Here is a 21,517-nt window from a genome sequence, read left to right on the forward strand (position 1 = left end):
TGGCAGGGATGAGCCAATTATTACTGGCTATCATTTTCCTATGGTCAGGCCCCAATGAGGAAGGTAGTGGCCACATTTGCCTTGGTGATGTTGCCTTGGCTTTGTCAAGGAACACTTGTAAAGCCCTCAAAAGCTTCACTCCCATCTCTAGATGTATTGTGGTGGCAAGACTTTCTCATTAGACATCGCAACATCATCATCGTCATCACTGCTTATGCACTGATTAATCTTACCAATGAGGAGGACAAGGAACAATATGCATGAGCCATGTATGACATCATCAGCAAAGACTCCACTCATGACATTATTGTTATTATCCAATGCCAATGCCACCCTGGGATGCTCAAACAGCTTGGCTGGAAAGTGTTGGGCATTTTTTATGGATGCGACCACAAACAATACTTGTGAGCAACTGCTTGAGCTTTGTGCTGCAACCAGACTCCATGTTTCTGACACTGGTTTCAAAGGAAGAACATACCTGCATGGACTTAATATGGGAATGATGGGTGAACCCACAAAACACTAGAAAGTGGTAGCATGCAAAACACCAAGGCAGGGTGTCAGAGAAGATGGAAAGAACACTTTCAGGACCTTCTTAACTGCAGCACCTGGAGGATGCAAAGAGTCCAGTGACCACACCTCCATATAATGTAGAGGATGTCACTGTGGAGGAGGTTCAAAGTGCAGCCTGTAAGCTAAACAGTGGCCATGCTGCTTAGCTGATCGAGCATGGCATGGATTCTGTCCTAGAGTGGCTGACCCATATTATCAATAAAGTATGGATTCATGAGAAACTAAAACAATACAGCCATCAAATTAAGAGCAACAGAGTCAAAGCAACAAGTTAGTCTAAGCGCTGGAATAAATTACCAATTTAGTTAAAACATCAGATTAATACAAGAAATAATCAACCCTGTTATTAAATGTTAAAAAGGGATCTAAAGAGGTGCCTATCTGTTTGGTTATAAATCCCAACTAAAGATCACCCAAGTCAATCAAAACTATAACTTGGAACTGGTTTAATGTATTGTTACTGAAACAAGATTATTATTTAATGTCCGAACCACAATCTCAGAGCCAATTAAAAGCTTCCTCCTTAGATTTCAGTTCTTGAGTTGTGGCTAACCCTTTACTTTCCCACTCCCAGCAAAGATATTATAATGCAGGCCTTAATAGAACACTCTGATATGCAGAAGTTGGATAACTCTCATTTAGCAGTTTAGGTCTTCAGACAAATCAAATGTGAGGTTTACCTTGGAGCCATGCAACTTGATTCAATCAGGTTAGGATTAAATCATCTTTAGCTCAAATTTACTTGGAAAAGGCCGACTTATCTCAGAAACTTAAAAAAAATCAGTGTTTGCCAGTTTTAAGGAAGGTGACACAGCTTTACTTTAGAGAAAAGGTCTTGAGGTGACATTATGTCATCAGTTTAAAGAAAGTTTGACCCTATAAAAATAACTACTTGAAAAGATTTAGCGACAGCCAGACCCTCAATATTCATCCATCAGCAAAATTAAAAATAAACATGAACATCTTATGATCAGATGTCAACATACTTCTTACAAACAAGACAATTTAGGCATTTTTATATTTAGGAACTAGTCCATAAGTCAAAAAGCTTATCTTTGAAAGTTTTCATCTTGATAGAGAAAAATTACTTTAAAACCTCCTAAGATGAGAACCCATTTAAGAAATAAAAATAATGAAACCTTCATGAAGGTCTGTATCCTCATATATGCTACTTCTCTCGCAAGTAGGACCATTGATGTTAACATCTAAGGGTTGGAAAATCAAGCCCATTGTGATTTGGAAGCCCTGTGGCTAAAATACTGTGCAGTGCTTAAAAATGTAGGAGTTTGATGTGAAAGATTGGTAATGAGTTAATATATTTTCTAAAACAGATATGATTACTTCCTGCTTTCAGGTAGGTGCATGTACTTAAGAAAATTACACCTTGTGTTGCTTGAAGAGTAATGAATGCTAATCACAGATAATGGTGTGTTGTTTCCAATTAACACCACCAAGAAAATGTGGTGTTTCTAGAACTCATGAGCACTGTAGTTTCTAAATTATGGGATGTCATGGAACTCTAAAATTAAATAACCAAGTTTTGTTTATGCTGAATTCATTTGCTGATTATTTACTGAGATCTGCTACCGATCAACATAATATGGTTGAATTATATTTATCTGTAGTGTGATAGTGTCTTTTAAAAGCCCTAAATATATAAAGCCAGTTTTTTTACAGTCCAGGTTTTTTCAATATTGTTACTAGAGAATGACTTTTTACAAATATATGTTGTAGCCTGATCAATTATTAGAATTATATTTTTTTATTGGGATGCACCATGCACTTGTCACAAATACAAGGTCATTCCTCAGGTGACTAGTTGGAGTTAATCAAGATGATAAAATTGGTGAAGCACACACACAAACTTCATAAGCTTTTGTTAATTCAAACAAATATAATTGAAATAATAGAAAAATCAATATACATAAGTATAAGAATAAGATAAATACAGTAGAGTGGTTTCCTGTACTGTTCATACTTGCAGTCTTACATTGTGCATACTTACAATCTTATGGAGACAATTAGAAACAAGGGGAGAAGAAAGAGTAAGTGGAGCACATCAGGAGACTGGTCCCAGGTCAGGCAACGTGCTGTTCTAGAAATGGACATATCCAAGAAAACAAGGAAAGTTCCAAATCATGTATAACCATAGTTATACAGTTATATTCAGTCCACATGGACACAGGCAACATCATCTCACCTTTTCCATATGTGTCGGCAATATCAGCCCATCTTATTACATACAAGTCTTTCTAGCTAACTATATTTATGCTTCCAATACCTAAGTAATTTGCATCAATGTGGTCTGCCTTGTAACAAAATTTCCAAAGTGTATGGATTAGAGTCACTTGTTTTATACAATGAATTGGGGGGAAGTGATTTATTTCAATTGGCTGGAGATTGCAAGAGGTGATTTTTTTGTTTTTGTTTGTTTTGTTTTTTCCTAACTCTGCTATTCGATCACCATTCCCATCCTCTTCCCCAGAAATGCAGTCAATAGGTCAAAATTATGCTGTTTTAAATCACATTACATGTGATTTTTCATACTATTTGTCATATCTGACATGTCAGCTCTATGTTTTGAGCATATTTTTGGTCTAAACTGTAGGAAGTTTGAATATGATAAGACTGATTATTTAACCCCTGCTTTACTGCACTCGTTTTGCTCTCATGATTCCATTTAACTTTCCAATGAAATCACTAGAAACATATAGCATGGCTAGTATGTTCAATAGAATATTAGATATATTGTGCCTGGTCAGCTCTAGAATATTTAGCATCAGTCCTAAGTGCTTATATGGCCATGTCAATGCGGTATTTGAGCACTTGAAAAACTGCTTGCTGAAACAGTGACTTTTTAGGAAATATTACAGAATATTTATAGAAAATGTACTTTTAATTAAAAAAATCATTAGTATTTGCATTGGAAACCTGATTATAAAATTTTTTACCTAGCCAGTCAGGGAACAAACATGTTTGTTCGAAACAGATTCAATGTCAAATATCAAATACTTGCAATGAATGTTCTCAAGAGAGCTATAGTACATGAATTTTTCTTAGGAATTATTCCAGGAAGAATTATGAATAAGAATTGCATTCAAGAAATTCAAAATCCAATATTTGTCTACAGCAATGGTAAAATTGTGTCTAAGCAAATAATTGTTACAAATTATTTGCCCAACTCTATTATCTTTATAAGATTTTTTTCTGCAGTGTTAAATATGTCTCTGCTTCAAATGTTAACCAATATTTTTTTTAAAGCTCCTGGAAAATAGCCAAAGTAATAACGCAATGTTGAGGTGACCATGGAAATTTTGGTATCTTTGTGAGAGCCTGTCAGATGGAGCCTTTAATTAAAAAGGTCAAATAAAACAAACAAACCAAAAAATTAACAGGAAACATATTATATTTTTTATTTAGTTCACTGAGGGTGGGGGAAATACAATTCAGTAATATAGATAAATTGTAAGCTTTCCTTGGCAGTGCCTGGCTGCCTTTTATTATTATATTTGTGCAGTGCCTAGCAAACTGGGACTTTGGTCCTGATTTTGGGGCACGTAGGGTGTTACTGGAAAACAAATTATAAATAATAATAATAGTAAAGCTAAAATGTGATTAATTCAATCTCCATGTTAACATGGCTCACCATCTTTGCTTCACAGATATGCTGGTACCCATTACAGACAATAGCTGCAGATCGTTAATTAGCAGCATGCAACAATAATCTAAAATGGCCTCTTCATTTTTTGATAACCTATTGTTATGACTATACATGATCACTGTTGATCAATAAACAAATAACTGGCAAGCAGTAGTTTTGAAACTAGCTCTGATTTTCCACTTCCTTGCACTTTGTATATTCATTTACATCTGTGCAAACTAGGTAAAAAAAAATTCTACTATTTATTTATTAATATTTTACACTTACTTCGCACTGGTACAAATCGCTGCCTAACATTAAGGCTATGTTTTAGTTATGAGTATTTTTAGTAAAAGTCATGGACAGGTCACGGGCATTAAACAAAAAGTCACAGCCCTGTGACCTGTCCATGACTTTTGCTAAAAATACCTGTGACTAAGTCTTACCTGCTGGGAGGGGGATGCTCCTGAAGACTGCTGCTGGGGAGGGCAGCGCGGGGCAACACTTCTGCTGGGAGGAGAGTGGCCTGGGGTCACTGCCGTGTGCGGGTGGGCGGCCTGCTGGGGGGGGGCAGCCCATGGCTCCGCCGCTGCTCTGGTGGGGGCAGTCCGGGCCCCTCCCACTGCCACCGCAGGTCCAGGCGGGAGGTGACCTGGGGCCTTGTTGCCACCGCTGCTGATCCAGGCGGGGCCCCACTGCCACTGCTGCTAGTCCCGGACCACTGCTCCAGGGCAGCGCCGGGGACCAGTTGCCTGGGGCTGCCAGAGCAGTGGCCAGTGTGACTGGCCCCGGGTCTTCCCCAGCTGCTGGGGTGGTCCTGGGGTCAGCCACACCAGGGCTGCAAAATTCACGGAGATCACGGAAAGTCATAGAAACCCATAAGGCTGTGGATAATCAGCCCTTCACTTTGTAAGGAATGTAGGCAGACCAGCCTTGCAGGAAGTGTAATTGAAAAATGGAATAAACTGCCAAAGTCCTCAGTAAACACAAGCATCTTCAGGTTCAGTACAAAAGGCTGCGACAGACTGATAATATCCTGTAATATCCTGAACAAACCTTATAGAATTAAGATAAGCTTTATTGGGTTAAGTTAAACCATACTGAATTAGGTTAACAACTTTTAGGTACAGTGTTTTAAAAATGCAGTTGTGCATGTGGTGTTGTGGCATTGTATGTACTTCTCTGATAAGGAGGGGGGATGCTAATAAACTTCCTCAGTTATTAGCCTTGGGGAGACATGCATATACTAGTTCAAACTGGATTCTCCAGGGGACAAAGAGAAGACTTTTTGATTAAAAATCCTGAGTTTATTCTAACCTAAGGCTCCCTTTTTGATCTAGCAAACGAACAGGACTCCTGGTCAATGGAGGGCCTCAATCTTTAGGGAAGGATTAAAAGGACAAGGCCTACTGAGATCTCAGAGGGCTGTGTACTTGTTCTGAGATGAAGCTCTAATGAACTTGTAACCACAAGGAAACCCTAGGGCAGGATATTATAAGACTGCACCTTGTTCTTGTGAATTGAATTTCTATCCCTAACCTTCTGCCACATCTTTGAAAAATAATTCCTATGTTTACACATTTTTGGAATGATCTTATTTTAAAATTAGTAGATAATAAATGAAAATAAAAAATATAATATGTCCTCTCTATCTTATATTTGCACTGATTCTAGTGTCATTTGACTGTGTTATGCTTGCATATAAAGGTAATAACATTTTAACTTTTGTTTACTATCTAAGCTTTTGTGTTGATTCCTTCTGATTATAGTAACATTTCTTGCTGTCTGGATCTATTGCAGTGTGCCTGAATATTATGATTATGGTCATGGAACAAGTGAAGACGCTTATGACAGCTACGGTAAGGCCTGTTCTATCTTTAGTAAAAGTGTGAAATCAAAAAACCAATCAGTCACTGACAGCTCCAAAATTACTTCTACCTTCTTTTTTGCTCTGCTTTTACAGAAGCCCAGACTAAATTGATTTGTGTAATTCTAGGGTGAGATTTGACTTATGGAACTAGGACCAGAAAATTGGACAGATCAATTTTGATCAAAATTTCAAAGGCAATTAATCACATAGATCAGTTTTAACAGCAACAGTGAGCATGCTGATTAGCGCCTGAGTATATTTCACAGTGTCAGTTGTCAGTCTTATTGATGTGACAACAATACTGTGTCTCTCCTGCTGTCATATCCATTATTTCAAGCAACAAGTATAACGTAGTCAAAAAGATTTTTTTATTATTGGAATGATAGTACCAACAACTCCAATTAAAATCCAGAGTCCTAAAATACTTTATTGCAAAATGCCATGTAATTTTTAACTTTCTATGGATCAAATCTTGCTCCAAACTTCACAGTCATAGAATACCTGAACACACTGGAACTGGTTCCACTGCATGGGGGAAGAGGATGTGAGGAGAAAGGACAGCTTTGCTCCAAAAGGGTTCCCTCTTCCCCAGTGCACCTGGAAAGTTTGTGGTAGTTCTGATGGCTCCATGACTGCACAAATAATGAGAAAAGCTCCCTGTCAGGGTTCCCCCACACACCCTGAACTCTGGGGTACAGATGTGGGGACCCGCATGAAAGACCCCTTAAGCTTATATTCTACCAGCTTAGGTTAACAACTTCCCCAAGGCACAAATTCCTTTCCTTGCCCTTGGACAATATTGCTGCCACCACCAAGTGATTTACACAAAAATTCAGGGGAGGATCACTTGGCATCCTTATCCCCCCAAAATATCCTCCCCTCTCCCAGGGAGGCCTGAGAATAATATACCAACCAATCGGTTAGCAATGTGAGTGCAGACCAGACCCTTTATCTTCAGGACACTAAAATCAATCAGGTTCTTAAAAGAAGAACTTTATTATAAAGAAAAAAGTAAAAGTATCACACCTGCAAAATCAGGATGGAAGGTAAAAGATTTAAAACACAGAGGATTCCCCACTGGGCTCAGCTTCACAGTTACAAAAACAGGAATAAAACAACCTTTGTAGCATAGGAAAATTCACAAGCCAAAACAAAAGATAACCTAATGCGTTTCCTTGCCTTACTTACAATTTCTGTAATTTTCAATGGATCATTCCAGGTATGTTTTCAGGAGATGTTGTACCTGCTTGGTCTCTCCCTCGGTCCAGAGAGGGAACAAACAAAGAGAGCCACAAACAAATCCTCTCCCCCCCCAATTTGAAAGTATCTTCTTTCCCCATTAGTCCTTCTGGTCAGGTGCCAACTAAGTGATTTGAGCTACTTAACCCCTTACAGATAAAGCAATTCGGTACAGCTGCCAAGGAGGGATTTTATGCTACCCTTTTCTTTATATTTATGACACTCCCCAGAGAGATGGACAGGGGACAGCCACGGGGCTTGCTACATCCCCTCTCAGACTACAGTAGCAGTGCCACAGCAGCTTTGCTGTAGCATTGTGACCTAGAAGAAGGATTCATTCCCACCTTGCCCACTGAACTCCACGGTGCATGGCCCATTTACCTGGGCTGTGTTTCTGGTCCAGAATCAGGCATTAAAATATTACTTTAGATGGTGCATTGAAATCCATTCCTTCTATTTCTCTTGAATGTTTTGCAGTAGTTTTTTACACTCAGTTGGAAGATCTGAGCCTGATCTCAGATGGTATATATCAGCATAATTTGAATTAAGTCAACGGAGCCATGCTGATTCTCACCAATTGAGGGTGTGGCCCAATATGTTCAAAGTATAACATTTGATGTATTATTTGTTATTAACTGTCATAATGTATATGGTGTTTTCCAAAACTCACAACAAGACAAGAGAATGATGCTGGAAATGAAAATTCCAAGCGCATGATAATTTTATTCATGCAGCTGTGAAGCAAATTTTAGGGCAATGCAAAGTTGCAGTTTCCTTTGTATTTGTACTGAAATCATGGTTTCTTAAGGGACATTGTCAAAATAATTGCATTGCATAATCAGAAATAACTTATTTTTGTATGTAATCAGTATTTGTGATACATGTGCTTTATACAATGTGCAGTCAAGTACATTTTCAGTGCTAAACAAGTAATAATATTAGTGTATTCATATGTATGTGTGCGCTTCAGTTACCCTTGGTTTTGTTTCTTTTGTGTATTTTTTTGCTCTTATCATCTTGAGTAAAAAGAATACAATCTCTTCCAAAAATGCTGCAAAAGCAGTGGTCCCCTAACTATGGGGGGCAGGAGGAATGTTCGGGAGGGTGTGTAGCCAGGCTAGCCCCCAGGGCGGGCAGGGAGGAAGTGCCACCCAGCCCCACTCTGCCCCCAGCCCCAGTGACAGCTCTGCTCTGCCTCCTGCTTCACCCTCAGCCCAGCTCTGGTCCCAGCCTCAGCCCCACTCCGCTCCCTGCTTTGCTCCCAGCCCAGCTCTGCCCTCATTCCCTCTCTGTCCCCAGGCCAGCTCTGCCTCTAGTCCCAGCTCCTCCCCACTCCCCAGTTTTGCCCCCAACTCCACATTCAGCCCAAGCTCTCCTACTGAGCCAACTGTGCAGTAATGGAGGGGTGTGTGGACACATTCCATTACTGGTAAGGAGAGGGCACAACAGGAAAAGTTTGGGTACCACTGTGCTAAAGGGTTGAGTTACCCAGAGAAGCATGATGTGAGCCCAGGATTGAGAGCCAGCTACTCCTGAGTTCTTAACCTGTTCCTGAAACTGACTTTCTCTGTAGATTTGGGAAAGTGATTTACACCACTCTACTGCCATTCCTTGGTCTGTAAAATGAGGATGATAGTACTTGTTGTCCTATACAGGGTGTTGAAAAGGCTAATTAGTTAAGGTTTATAACTTGCTCATATAAGATCACTATTGTAAGATTATGAGTCACTCCTGTGCTAGGCTCCAGCCAACCCACAAGCCAGGAGCAAGTTGTGTGACTCCCAGACCAGGTATATAAGCCCCACAGGAGGAAGAGCTGCTCGGTGTGCTCAATGTCACTCCAGGACTTGGAACTCTCTCCTGCCAAATGGTGGCAATAGACTCCTCACGCCTTAGCCTGCTCCAGCCCTGTTCCTAGCCCTGCTCCAGCCTTGCTCCTGCTCCAGCCCTGTTCCTAGTCGGGCTCCAGCCCTGCTCTTGCTGCTGCCCTGCTCCTAATTCTGCTCCAGTCTCTTTTACTTATTATACCTGTTTTACTAACAACATGCTAGAAACTTAAAACAGAGAAATCATTTTCCAATTTTTCAACTTTTTTCCCCTAAAAATGGGGAGCATTTTAATCTATATCCTGGTTCCTGCTGGTTCACATGCACTAGCATGTTCATAATATTACTCATAAACCACTCTGTTAACCTATGTGTGCACTCTTTTTTCTTCTTCTTAAAGAAACAAAGCTTTAAATGGATTGTGTTAATCTCGGTGTATGTGTATTCTGCATTTATCTTTTTTTATTATTGTTCTCTGGTGCACACACTATATCTCTTCTCCTCACCCAATTATTTCAAATACTTCCCACCCCATCCACAAGCAGTGAGGCTCCACCTCATTCTCTATCCTTACATAACTTCTACCCTTCATTGTCCAGTAAATCTCAATTCTCTATCCCTGTTTGTGTAAACTTCCTAATCCCCAATACTGTGTGAATTCAGCCTCCCCTGTATTTCCAGAACCTCACACAAGTCAAGACTATTTCTCTCTCTCTCTCACCCCAGCTCAGCAACTAGTAATAGTTTCATGTCTTCTTGTGCCTCCAAAAATATATCTATTCCATTCCCTACTATCCCTCTAGCCCACTCCTTTGTAACACTAAATTTCCCCCCTACCATGATTAAGACCACCACATAGACAAATCGTGATCCCCAGCCATAATGCCTAATTCCTTTTCTCCCTTCAAAACCCCTAGAAAAATCTCCATTTCCTTGCCCCTTCACAGCCCATCCCACTTTCCTTGTCATCCCTTGTAAACATCATCAAGACATGTCTTTTCCCCTGGATTACCCATCCCTGCCCATGTGATTCCTGATTTCTTAAGTTTTCCCTATCAGCCTCTATACCTTTCCTCCACTCTATACTTCCTCCCACATAGCATTTTACAATCTCACTTCCTAGTCAATTTTCCAGGGGATGGCCGTTGAGCCTCACAATGAGAATCCTCTCATTCTTCAGTCTCACTATGTAAATTCCAGCAAATAATAACAATATTACTATATAGCACTTATATGTAGTATAGGGACTCTAGATTTTCAAAGTACTGTAAGAACATTAGAGCACCACTTTGTCCCCCCGATAAGAGCTCTTAGCATTGAATTCTTAACTTTCTAGCTGAGCTCCTGGACAGCAGGACCCTTTCCATCCTCCTGGAGTAGGCTAATATAGGTTCTCCTCTGCCCTCTAGAAGAGCCTGGATTTGGAGGCTGGATGTTGCTCCTTCTTTCAATTTATTCAGCACTGTCTGTTTCGGTTGCAAGCATTAAGGGAGCACGTTTAAGCAAAATACTGAAATAGAAAAGAGTATGTGCCTGAATGGAAAAGTCCTGTGGAACTGAGCAGGAATAGAACAATCAAGTTTTACAGAAATCACTTTAAACTATAGACTTGAATAGATGATGATAGTCTTAGTTTAGGTTGTTGGGTTTTTTTTACCATCCTCTATAAAGTGATAGCAGGGATATATTATCCCATTAAATTCCAAAGGTGATGTAAGAAGAACTTTTCCCACTGTCAGTCTCTCTCTCTCTCTCTAGGGAGCTTCCCTTCCTCTTCTTTGGATTGACTGTGGAGTTGATGCTGATGAAATCCTTTCACTTAAATATATTGGGCCTTTCCATAAAAGTAACAAGCAAAGATTTGGGGGGAAAACTAAGTGCTCAGTCCCTCAAATTACTGAATGCATTTCACAAAATGCTGAGTGCTTTCACCTCCCACTAACTTCCATAAGTGTTTAAGGCACTCATTACCCAGCTGGAGGTGCTCAGCACTTGCAGGATTGGATCCTAAATTTGGGAGCATAAACCAGGGTGACAGAGTCTTTTTAACTTTATACAGATGCTCATATTTTATAATGAACTTCATGCAAGTGGATTAATTTATAAATAAATGCTATTTCCATGTGTACCCATTGTTTTCCATAATTACATAATTTTGCATTTTCCCCTCTAGTGCTGTTGCCCTTCAGGAAGGTGTCTGGCAAAAACATGAAGTTAATGACTTGTTTTATTATAAGCATAGTAAAGTAAAATGTATGGTTTAAAATGAAGTAGCATAATCAGAATAACTATAGCAGAGACAGTCATGCTGTCCTGGGAAAAGCCACTACTGCAGCCTGTGCTCCTCCTTTCTCTCCCTTTGCGATTCTTGTTATTTTGCCCTAAAGGGTGGCCACTAAATCAATCAAAGCACTGAGACATGATATGGAGATACATCTTATACCTGTGAACCTTACTGATCATGTCCAAACTGCATAAGCACTGACTTATAGCCCAGAATCCTGTCCCTCTAGCTGGATTAATCAGAAAACCTGGGGTGCATTTTCTGGGGGTAGTTTCATCTTTAATTGTTTGACAGTCCTGGATAGGAATCTGGAAAGAAAGTCCCCAGGACATTATAATGGTGATTGCCCTCTTTGTAGGAGTACTGGGGAGTAAGGGAGAAGTGTGTTGCCTCCCCATCCACGCTGTTACACATCTGCATGGAGCTGCTCACCACCTAGCCCTTAACATCTTTGTCACATGGGGTCACATTCATTTTGGACCAAGTATCAAAGACACTTTCTTGGTATAGTAACACATTAGAGTAAATGAAAACTACTTAGGTATTCATTACAATAAAATTATTCAGGATATTTGTATTTTTGTGTGTGCACATTTGCTCAAGTTGCCATATAATTCTGCTTTGTTTCCACTGCAATTTAGCTTTAAGTGTTCATGTGTAAAGAACTGGTTGTTTAATTTTAGGATTATTCCATTTTTAATTAAACAATGAGAATGTAAATGCTTAATATAATTCTTTTGGATGTAAGACATCAAAGTTCCAGAATACTGCCAAGATGATTTGACTGTCTATTTTTGTAAAGATTACCCAGCCAATAATTCATTAAGAGAGCTTTAAAGTGTGATTAGTTTGGCTACGCGAAGTTCTGTAGAGGCAACACTGTGTAACCAAATGTTTGTATGGCTGACAGCTAAAATGGACAGCAGTATTCTATTCCCATGCAAACTCATTGTTTATATACCAAATCAGCACTTGCAGGATACAGGAACAGTTAATTACATGTTCATTCTTTATTTGAAGTAAAGGAGACAGCTCGTGCTGAACAAGGAAGAGTAAAAAATGAATATATAGATCTGAAATATGAGGTGAAAAGAAAATATGTATGGGATAAGGAAAAATATGAATTCTGTACTTTAAATCAGGCTATTTGGATATCTCACTTCAACTCCATTAGAGAACATGAGCATTCCCATTTGCATTGAGATGCTTGAGTGATTACTATCCCAGTGTGAAAATAAAGCCCGCAATTGATTAATCTATTGCATTATCAAAAGAAAATGAAGCCACATAGAAATCATACTGACCTCATGTTTCACGGCACAGAGACAAATATTTTGTAAATTTTGAAAGAAAATATCAATTGTTAGCATTTGTTAGCATTTGTTTTGTAAAGATGATGAGTTTGTTCTAATAATCATAGTCAAGTCCAACAATAATGCAGATATTGTCATTCATTGACCCTGAAATTAAATTAGCTTGTGTTGCCGAGGGTTTTGCCACTGTGTTTTTCCAGTCTATCTTCATTTAAGTGTTCAAAGGCAGGAAATCAAGTGAACTAATGTGATAATTTTTTTAGAAAATTGCAGGTATGATAATGTAAGTAGGTGGATCACAGGGATCTTTCCCTTCATTGCTGTAACTTCGATGGTGACTAAAAGCAAGATACTCAGCTGATGTAATTCAGTGTAGCTCTCTTGGAGTCAATAGAGCTGTGCTGATTGTCACTAGTATCTTGCCCTAATTATTTAGAATATTGTCTAGTTTAAAAACTGAACATCACTTAAGTAATTTATTATCTTTGGAATGGCAAACAGCCGTATATCAAAGAAAACATTTTCATTTGATTTTGAGTTCTTGGGACACTCATGGTTAACTGGGCATACTTAAAACAGGCCCTGTATGCCAGCCAGACTCTGCCTACACTTACACAAGCCAGTATAGGATCACAATTAAATCTTAATTTACAGTGCTTTGTTCTTACATGGTGATGTTCAGCCCAGTAGGGAGGGTCCTGCCATGGCCATGCATCCTACCTTGAAAATATGTGGGCAATGTGCAAGTAGTGTGACCAGATAGCAAGTGTGGAAAATCGGGACAGGGGGTGCTGGTAATTGGCACCTATATAAGAAAAAGCCCCAAATATCGGGACTGTCCCTATAAAATTGGGACATCTGGTCACCCTATGTGCAAGCCCTCTGCTCTAGGGGGAAATTTGCACATTGAAAAGCTATTCTTTGTATCAGTTGTTGCTTCTTTCTATGGGATTTCTTTATCTGGAGCATACTATGGTTAAGAAACCCTGATATCACAAGAACTCCCCTGTTTGCAATTTCCTATACACTTGTAGGTCAATATTTTTGAATATGCTACAGAATGTTAATTAACCGCCACTTCTGCTGATAGATTTAGTGTTCAGTACCTAATTCCCACTCAAGGCATGTCTATAGGACAAGTTAGTGTGCAGCAAGCTGGGGCATAAATCTACAGAGCTTCAGTGTGCGGCGCACTTGCTGTCCATGTGGCCCCTACGGCTGTGTGCTAAAGATTCTCCAATGCCCTTTTACATACTGATCTTTGAAACAGCTGTACAGAAAGTGCACTAGTGAACTTTTACTGCACAGCAGCAGACTCCACACAGCCATTTAGTATGCTGCATGCTGGAGCACTGTAGATTTACGCCCCCACCTTGCCACACACTCATTTGTCATATAGACAAGCCTTAAGACTCCTGGATGCCCTGTTTCTTGGACTCCCATGATGGCTGTCTAGAAACTGAGGAAGAGAGGTTAAATGACATGTGTAAGATAACAGACTGTGTCAGTATTAGAGTTAGGATGAGAATGCAGGAGTTCCTGGCTCCCAGTCTCCTGTGCAGACCATTAAGCTGTGCTTAGAAAGGAGATGAATAAGAGGGGACATCATAAAAGAACACAAAATAATGAATGATTTAGAGAAGGCAGGTCAGCAAATTCTGTTTTCTCTGTCTCATAACATGAGATATTCAATGGGATTTAAAGGTAGAAAATTCAAAAACAATACGAAATATTTTTTCAACAACATGTAAGTAGAGTGTGGGGGAGTCATCGTCAAAGGAAGTCATTGAGGCCAAGGACTTGGCAAGATCCAAAACGTGATTGAACATTGATATGAAAATCAAGAATATCCAGAATGATAATTAATGATAAATGTTTTCAAACGGATATTAAAGTGCATGCCTCAGGCTTAAACCAGTCTTTAAATATTAGAGACCAGGATGAGACCTAATGTCAAGTTATCCAACATTTCTCTACTTACACCTTCCTCTGAAGCTTATGGTAATGGACCCTGGCAGAGAGAGGATATCAGATTAGATGGATCTTGAATCCACTCCACTATGGCTGTTTCCATGTCTCTCCCTCAAGTTCAGTATAGCATTTTTTCTAGATTTATGTTGCATATGTATAGTGGAGGTAGCAAACAAAAGTTACTTTCCTCTATTCTTTTCTACTCTGTTCAGGTTTTTATACTCTACCAATCACCATAATATCTTATCTCCTATGTATTATAAAACCCATTATGTACGACACAGTGTACTGTAATGAAAATTTCCTTGATTTTCTGCAGCTTTCCCTCAAATCTTTTCATTTGTGGCGTCACCTTAGCTGTCTCCAATGCAAATATACCTTCCAGATGAGATTTATGATATCTTGTAAGGTTATGATTTTTAAACTCTGTAAGAAATGTGAGAGCATTTTAAATTCAGATATGATGGCTACTGCGGGGATGACATTAAAGTTAGTGTCATTTTGTCAAATCCCTGTTTTAATTAAGTTATAATTCTTTGGAAAGTTCTGTGTTTAAACCTGTCATATTCTTTGAACTTAATGTATATCCAAAACCACTTGCACTTACATATATTATGCTAGTACAGCATAAAAATATGTATCACAAGAAAAGAAAATATTTTTTATTTATAGATGCTCCTTCCGTTTCTCCTATTATTCCTGAATTATACATCATTTTTATATGACAGTATAAGAATAAGTTAATCATGCCAACTATTCTTATCATATGTAGTATTTCACACCAAGTATTTTACTGCCTTTCATTCTAGGAATTATATATTTTGAAAAACTAAGAAAAAATATCCCTGTAATATGGTGGTGTATACAGTGATAACACATCTGCATTATTTCAGGCATGACAACAGTGTCACTGAACATATCACATTGTACCAGCTCACATTAAGAGAAAGCTCATTTCTTCTGGAAATAAGGTGAAGAGAAAATCACTCCCATGCTGTTGTGTCCATACTTATCTCACAATAACACAGCTAATGGCGTGTCTTATCATTGTAGCATACTGTAGGAAAATTATGATTATTGCCATTAAACTATGGTAACAAGATGCTACAATTAAATCTCAGCTCAACACATTTTAGTTTAGTTTAACAGATGTGTCACATTGTTAATGACAGATTTCCTGCTATTTATAAAGGTCTGAAACCTTTACAAGTTATATATGACAAAGTAATCTAAGTTTATGTTTTAATAAACATACTTATGTAACAGCATCTGTATAGTTACTATAGAAGTTTTAACACAACAAAGTAAGTTCTATCACTTATGGATAAAAACTGGAGCCTCAATGCATATAACATCACCCAAATCCAGCCTTTTCTCAGTATTTTCACTGTTCCATACTGGAACTGAGTGACGTATTTGCAGAGACTAATTTATTTGATGTATTTCACCCTTTTCTCTGTTTGCAAGTTATCCACAGACAAACTTTGATTTTGACAAAAATATTTCTTGTTTCGAGTTGTTTGACTAGGATTGTTAAAATTGGTGATGAATAATGTTTCCTACTATGAGGTACACCACATGTTATGATAGGCATGTGTAGGACCCTTGGATCTTGAAAGGTGTGTTGTGAGGGTGTTCATCCTTGTAGCAGTAGAGATATGTCTGCAAGGTTTGCATCTGTTGTTCTGGCAGAGTCTGGGGCCGCTTTGAGTTGGTGTGTCCTGGTCTGTGGGGATCTTGCTTCTGATGATGAAGTTGGAGAGATTGGAGGGTTGTTGGAAGGCCAGAAGATGGGGTTCAGGAGAGATTTCTTTCATGATGGGATCCCCATTGAGTCTGAGTTGTAGTTGTTTCATGATGCCCCATATGGGTTCAAATGTGGGGTGAGAGGGAACATCTAGGGGTGTTCAGTCAGAATGGGTGTTATTTCTGTATTGAAGCAGGTTTTCTTGGGGTATTTGGATGGAGCTCTGTGTAAGCTCAAAAGCTTGTCTCTCTCATCAACAGAAGTTGGTCCAATAAAAGATATGATCTCACCTGCTATGTCATTCTAATATCCTGGGATCAACATGGCTACAACAATATTGCATGCAATCAAATTAAACCATGATCTTAATCACTATCATATACTTTTTAACTGTCTAAACACCAGAGCTCAATTTTATCTCTTCCTGGCCACCTGTCTTGCAGAAATTGATCCTGGAAGAATAAAACAGTATAGAAAACTGTGCATGCAATATTGAGAAGTTAAATAAATTGCTAGCTCATGTCTCCATTATTGCTGGTAATTAGCAATGAATAGAATTGTAATTTGAATTAGAAAATAGCATCTTCATATGCAAATTAGATGCAATTAATACATGTTTCTTTTATTGTAACACAGTTTTGCTCTATGTCTTAAAACAATCTGCCTTTGAATCACTTATATTTGTTGACCGTTTGCGTTTGCTGAAGGGTTAGCCATGATGCTGGAAAATTCCATTACAAAGTTTTGAAATGCTGAGTGAAAAGCAGAAAAGAACATCTCCAATATGTACAGTAGTAGAGACTTAAAACAACAAATATCTAAGACCCTGAACCTTCTGGATCCTGGACTAGATGGACCACATACCTTGCACTATGACAAGTCCTATGCACCTAAGCTTGCTTTGGTACTAAATCGCAAAATAAAAACAACAATTTTATTTAAATAATTTTCCCTTTGCTATGGGAGTACATACTTAGCCTGAGATCCTCAGGGTACGTCCAGACTACCCGCTGGATCGGTGGGTAGCGATCAATCTATCGGGGATTGATATATCGCGTCTCGTCTAGACGTGATATATCGATTCCCGAATGCGCTCCTGTCGACTCCGTAACTCCACCAGGGCGAGCAGCGGTAGCGGAGTCGACGGAGGAGCTGCAGCCGTCGATCCCATGTGATCCCCGTGAGGACAGGAGCTAAATCGAAATAAGATATGTCAACTTCAGCTACGCTATTCCCGTAGCTGAAGTTGCGTATCTTACATCACCCCCCCTCCCAGAGGTACTTAGGCTCGTAGATACATTTGAGGATTGCATCTTAGCAGCTAATAATAGGAGCTTGAGTCATAAAATCCTAAGGGTTAATTTAAAGAAACTAAGGCTCATTTTCAGGTATAATGTCCAGCAAGACTAAAATCAAATTTCTGAATATAAGTCATGCAATGAAACAATAGATCTAAAATATACCTCTCCTGCCTAGTATACTAGCAACTAACCACAAAATCATCCCTAACCATGTGTCTGAGACGATATATAAATGAAGCCACGTCTCTAGCAGATACAGGAAGCTTATTCAAAAACCAATGAACATAATGGGTAAGAGGCAATGTGAATTTTCACTAACAGTACTGAAATACTAATACTTAATTGCCAATTGATCACAAACCAAGGATGCTGGCAGCTAGTGATAATGACAATTAACTTGAGTTTCCCATTTAATAGTGGGTTCCAAATATTGTTTCACACTGAACTTACAGCAAACTGAAAGAAGTATCCAGTTTAATTTAAAGGGCTCTGCTCATGAATTCATACACATTCCCACAGGAAAACATCATTAACTCATTCATATAATTGATCAAATGGAGTTCCCATCAGTGTAATCACTAAAAATCAAGAAAATCATTAGTTAAGACAACACTAATAGTCACACCCAATGCAATACACATGCCTTATGCCAAAATACACTCATACTCCTCAGCACTATAGCAAATTCTCTTACATTTCTATCCTGCTACCCACAGTATGCATATTCAGTTTCTGAAAACCACACACAATCAGATACACAACATTAAATTCTCACCTCACCTCAGATTTTCCTCTAGGTAGTAATGACCTTTTATAGAAGTGAAGTGCAAAGGGGATTGTGTAGGGGTGAAGATCTTGTTGTATATTGGGATGTGTGGTTGGTAATGTATGTGAGTTGAGAGGTGTGACTATTAAGATGATCTCATCTGGTGATTTTTAGTAATTTTGTTAATAAGAAATTCCTTCAACAACCTCAATGCTCAGTTAACAAAGTTGTATGTGGGGGAATTTCCTTATTTTTTTCATAATCAATAAAATGAAATTTATTTCCCTCTTAGCCCTGCAACATGTACCTCTCCCCCCGCAATTCTGAAATCCTGCTCATCTTCTGTAGCCCACAGCCTTAACCCCTAAATCCTGCATTCTCCTCTATGCTTCCTCCTTTGACCCTTTCCAAACCTCCTCAAGCTCCCATCTCATTCTTTTGTTGCCCTTGTGGTCTCCATTCCCTCTGTCTTCTGTAACCCCTCTTCCATGCCCCTTCCCCCTGGACCTATCAATGTCTTCCATTTATGCTCTCTGTCTCCTTTCCTCCATTCAACTTTTAAACACTGACTTTTAGTAGCATTGATAACACTGGTCTACAATTTTTGAGAACTCGTCTGCTTCAGAGATGAAATGTGCTATTTATTATGTATTTTGATGCGCTGAATTCAAATATGACAATTAAAACAACTGATTGGCTACTGTTTCTAAGATATTTAAGTTTTTACATTTTATGTCTATGTATATTGTGTAGATAGTAGAGTTTTAATCATAAATTGTAAACCTAGGTCTTTTCATGTGTTTATGGTTGCTTTACATGATAATATTTCCCCTGTCCTGTTTATGTAACACTTTAAAAATCAGCAAAAGGGTTATGTAAATAAAATTTATTATGAAACAAAAGGCAAAAAACTATTCTGTACATAGTTTAGTCCTATTCAGTGTCTACTCGGCGCTTCTTGGCTTGTCTCTTGTATTCATTAAATGGAGCATCTCTTGTCACTGTCCAGCAATAGTCTGCAAGCATTGATGGGCTCCATTTGCCCTGATAGCGTTTCTCCGTTGTTGCAATGTCCTGGTGAAATCGCTCGCCGTGCTCGTCGCTCACTGCTCCGCAGTTCGGTGGAAAAAAATCTAGATGAGAGTGCAAAAAATGTATCTTTAGTGACATGTTGCAACCAAGGCTTTTGTATGCCTTGAGGAGGTTTTCCACCAACAACCTGTAGTTGTCTGCCTTGTTGTTTCTGAGAAAATTTATTGCCACTAACTGGAAGGCTTTCCATGCCGTCTTTTCCTTGCCACACAGTGCATGGTCAAATGCATCATCTCGAAGAAGTTCACGAATCTGAGGACCAACAAAGACACCTTCCTTTATCTTAGCTTCACTTAACCTTGGAAATTTTCCACAGAGGTACTTGAAAGCTGCTTGTGTTTTGTCAATGACCTTGACAAAGTTCTTCATCAGACCCAGCTTGATGTGTAAGGGTGGTAACAAAATCTTCCTTGATTCAACAAGTGGTGGATGCTGAACACTTTTCCTCCCAGGCTCCAATGACTGTCGGAGTGGCCAATCTTTCTTGATGTAGTGGGAATCTCTTGCACAACTATCCCATTCGCAGAGAAAACAGCAGTACTTTGTGTATCCAGTCTGCAGACCAAGCAAGAGAGCAACAACCTTCAAATCGCCACAAAGCTACCACTGATGTTGATCATAGTTTATGCACCTCAAAAGTTGTTTCATGTTGTCATAGGTTTCCTTCATATGGACTGCATGACCAACTGGAATTGATGGCAAAACATTGCCATTATGCAGTAAAACAGCTTTAAGACTCGTCTTCGATGAATCAATGAACAGTCTCCACTCATCTGGATCGTGAACGATGTTGAGGGCTGCCATCACACCATCGATGTTGTTGCAGGCTACAAGATCACCTTCCATGAAGAAGAATGGGACAAGATCCTTTTGACGGTCACGGAACATGGAAACCCTAACATCACTTGCCAGGAGATTCCACTGCTGTAGTCTGGAGCCCAACAGCTCTGCCTTACTCTTGGGTAGTTCCAAATCCCTGACAAGGTCATTCAGTTCACCTTGTGTTATGAGGTGTGGTTCAGAGGAGGAGGATGGGAGAAAATGTGGGTCCTGTGACGTTGATGGTTCAGGACCAGAAGTTTCATCCTCGTCTGACTCAAGTGAGAATGATTCTGATGCATCAGGAACCGGCAGAGTGATGTAAGCTTCGTTATGATTGCATCATCCATGACTTCTAGGAATAACATGATGCAATTCATATCATGTATGACGCAATATCAGCTTCAGATTGCATCATTCATTGTTTTGCCTAAAAAGCAAACCCAGTCATAGATTTATTCATAGATCCAGTCAAAGATTTATTTTAGTCATTTCTGGTTTAAATTGAGATCCCTTCCCTTTATAACTCACTTATCCTCCGCCATTCCCAAGTCAAGGGTTGTATATACTGACCCAATAGCATATCTTGAAAACTAGAGCCAATCAACAATTTTAAGCACCATTTTCGTTCTCAGTGACCCAGAATTAGTAAAGTTTGACTACATTTATGTCAGAAGCATTTTGACTGTAGAGCAGTGTAATATTACAGCTGGAAATTAGAACAGAATGGGGATTTGGGGACAAGGAGGGAGGAATTGACTTGAGTGGTGGGACTGAGGAGAAAGGCTGGGCAATGGTGCAGGAAGTTATGGAATCAGGATGGGCAGGAGTTGCCAGCAACCAAGGGTAACAAGGGCTACCCAGGTCTCCCTGCTAATAGTCTGGCCCCACTGTTCAGCTCTTCAGCCTGTGCATGTCCCTAGCCTTGCTCTCCTGCCTGCCTTTTTGGTTCTCTGGCTATAGCTCTTGCCGCCCCTCATCCTTTCTCTGTGTTTCCTTTTATCCATGCTCTTCCCTCTGCCCCAGCCTCCCTTGGACATCCAAACCTGTAGCAGCAGAAGTTCCTCTTTGATTGA

At 39.3% G+C, this 21,517-nt stretch overlaps 1 protein-coding gene across 2 annotated transcripts in view; it reads left to right on the forward strand.

Annotated features, from left to right (window-relative positions):
- Positions 1-21,517, forward strand: part of KHDRBS2 (KH RNA binding domain containing, signal transduction associated 2) — a 600,826-nt gene that overhangs the window by 567,744 nt on the left and 11,565 nt on the right. For both annotated transcript variants that reach the window (XM_026653013.2, XM_026653007.2), the window contains one exon: positions 6,014-6,072. In XM_026653013.2, coding sequence (XP_026508798.1) covers positions 6,014-6,072 — 59 coding nt within the window. The remainder of the gene's footprint in view (positions 1-6,013; positions 6,073-21,517) is intronic.

This window comes from Terrapene carolina, unplaced genomic scaffold (assembly GCF_002925995.2).
Source record: "Terrapene carolina triunguis isolate 2854851 unplaced genomic scaffold, T_m_triunguis-2.0 Scaffold42, whole genome shotgun sequence".
Lineage (NCBI taxonomy): Eukaryota > Metazoa > Chordata > Testudines > Emydidae > Terrapene > Terrapene triunguis.